General features: G+C 54.9%; 1 protein-coding gene across 1 annotated transcript in view; it reads right to left on the reverse strand.

Annotated features, from left to right (window-relative positions):
* LOC104470468 (hexokinase-2-like) overlaps window positions 1-1,695 on the reverse strand; it is a gene marked incomplete at its 5' end in the record, with an annotated part of 9,361 nt that extends 7,666 nt beyond the window's left edge. Inside the window, 3 exon segments of the mRNA XM_010085411.1 lie at window positions 675-858; window positions 1,345-1,444; window positions 1,600-1,695. Of these exon segments, the coding sequence (XP_010083713.1) occupies window positions 675-858; window positions 1,345-1,444; window positions 1,600-1,695 (380 nt within the window).
* Between the last annotated feature and the right edge of the window lie 600 nt (window positions 1,696-2,295).

Genomic DNA, 2,295 nt, shown 5'->3' on the forward strand with positions numbered 1-2,295 from the left:
TGACCCGCCCCAGGGATGGGTTATCCACAGCTTCTCTGGGCACCCTGGGCCACTGCCTCATCACCCTCATGGTAAAAAATTTCCTCCTAATATCTCATCTCAATCTAAATGTCTTTTGTGTGCCGTGAGCTGGCCACAGGTTGACCTGAAAAACACTTGGCAGCCTTCCAGGTCCAAATGCAACCTCACTAATCTGGGTTTATCCCATCAGTGAGAAAATAAAGCCATGCTGACATAACCGGCCTTCTGCAAGGAGAACTCCCGGCTACCTGAAGGTCTGTCCATTTGCAGAGACCCCCCCCAAATCCCACCCAGAAGCCAGGTGGGGAACGGGAGATCTGTAGGACTTGGATGCGGACATTAGGTGGTGGTGTTGGCCTTGGCTGGCGGATGACTTCATTGGCCAGGGGTAAAAAAAAAAAAAAAAAAAAACCAAAATCAACCCATTCAAGCGAAAGGCTCACGAGGGACATGGGTGTTGAGTGGTTTGGTTGGACAAACCAACCCAAATGGGTGACACAGCCCCATTTGCATCGGGAGAGCTGGCACGGCAGAGGACGTGGTGACCTAGTTAACTGGGACGACCTCTCCGGTCCCACTAACGCCAGCACAATGGGAGGACGGACAATGCAGAGCAAACCCCGAGCCTGAGCCGAAGCCAAGAATCTGCTCACAATTGTTTGCCAGGGTTGAGCGAGCCCATGTCTATCTCGCGGTCGAACTCCGTCCGGATGTCGTTGAGCACGCCGTCGTCACCAAAGGCTCCCCACTCCATGTTGATGCACATCCGACCTTCGTCCCCTTCCACCAGGTCAATGTGCCTCATCTCCTCCATGTAACAGGCGTTGGTACCGGTACCTGAACCAAGTACAGGGACACGGTGAGGGACATGGGGACGGCGCTGCCTTTCCCTTCGTCCCCATAATTAACAACAGCCAAACGTGCCATGGAAAGCGAAGAAAACAAAAAACGGGCAACGCTGGTTTTCTAACATCACTATTGCCTTTTTTTTTTCATAGAATGGCTTGGGTTGGAAGGGACCTTAAAGTCCATCCAGTGCCATCCCCTGCCATGGGCAGGGACACCTCCCACTAGCCCAGGTTGCCCAAAGCCTCATCCAGCCTGGCCTTGAACCCCTCCAGGGATGGGGCATCCACAGCTTCTCTGGGCAACCTGGGCCACTGCCTCACCCCCCGCACAGGAAAACATTTCTTCCTCACATCTCATCTCCATCTCCCCTCTTTTTGCCCAAGACGACCCTGAAACCTTCAAGAAATGTCATCCCCGTATGGAGCTCATGGCGAGATGGATGGACCCCAATCCTCCCCCATTCCTGCAGCTCACCAACGATGAGGCCGACTTCGCAGTTGTGATCGTCGTAGCCGCAGGTCATCATGGTCCCGACGGTGTCGTTGACCACAGCCACGATGTCGATGTCAAAGTCCTGAGATGGTGGAGAGGAGAGAGATCGAGTCAGCGCGGCCAAAACGCACCGAAACACCTCCGCTGTCACCAGGGAGCCAAGGTACAGAGCCGTAAGTGTCAACCACGTGCGCCGTCCCACCACCCCAGGTGATGGAGACGTCCCCAAACTCTTACCCCTCTTTTCTTGATGGACTTGCGCAGCAGCGACACCACGTCCTTCCCCTCCACGCTGCTGCACTTGAACCCCTTCGTCCACGTAACGAGGATGCTCTGCAGAGAAACACCAAGAAGGAACGCTCAGGATGGACCCCCCCAAACCACACATCGCCAGGGCTCCCCAGTGCCGGATGGACACAGGGCACCGCGGGCGCGTCCCTCCCCGTTATCAGCTGTTGAGCCGCGATATCAGCAACGATTTCCGTGTCTCTGTGGAGATAAAAGTTTATGGCAGCGAAATAACACGTGAGCCGCTCGTTGCTCCTGCCGGTAGGGGGGAATGGGATTCGCGTGATTGGGTTTTATGGTGCCCTGGAGCAAAAACTGTTCCCAAACCTACAGAGAGCTCCTTGACCCATCCCTGCAGGATGGAGGGCTCGCCGTGCCCCACAGCCCGAGGCACTGGGTATGTCCCTACCCAGAGCTATCGCAATCACGCAGCCGGAGGCTGAGCTGAGCTTTGGGGGAAGGGAAACGACTCGATCAAATTCGAAATCTCCAACCCTACAGCCCCTTAGCAAGACAAACCCCCGCCCTGCCTTACAGATGGGGAAACTGAGGCACAGAGAGAAGCAAACTGGATGAGATCACTGGGGATGGATGCTTCCTCTCCCAGCTTCTTTTTTCTTCTTTTTTTTTTTCTTTTAAGGAAGC

This window comes from Pterocles gutturalis, unplaced genomic scaffold, assembly GCF_000699245.1.
Source record: "Pterocles gutturalis isolate BGI_N339 unplaced genomic scaffold, ASM69924v1 scaffold2750, whole genome shotgun sequence".
NCBI lineage: Eukaryota > Metazoa > Chordata > Aves > Pterocliformes > Pteroclidae > Pterocles > Pterocles gutturalis.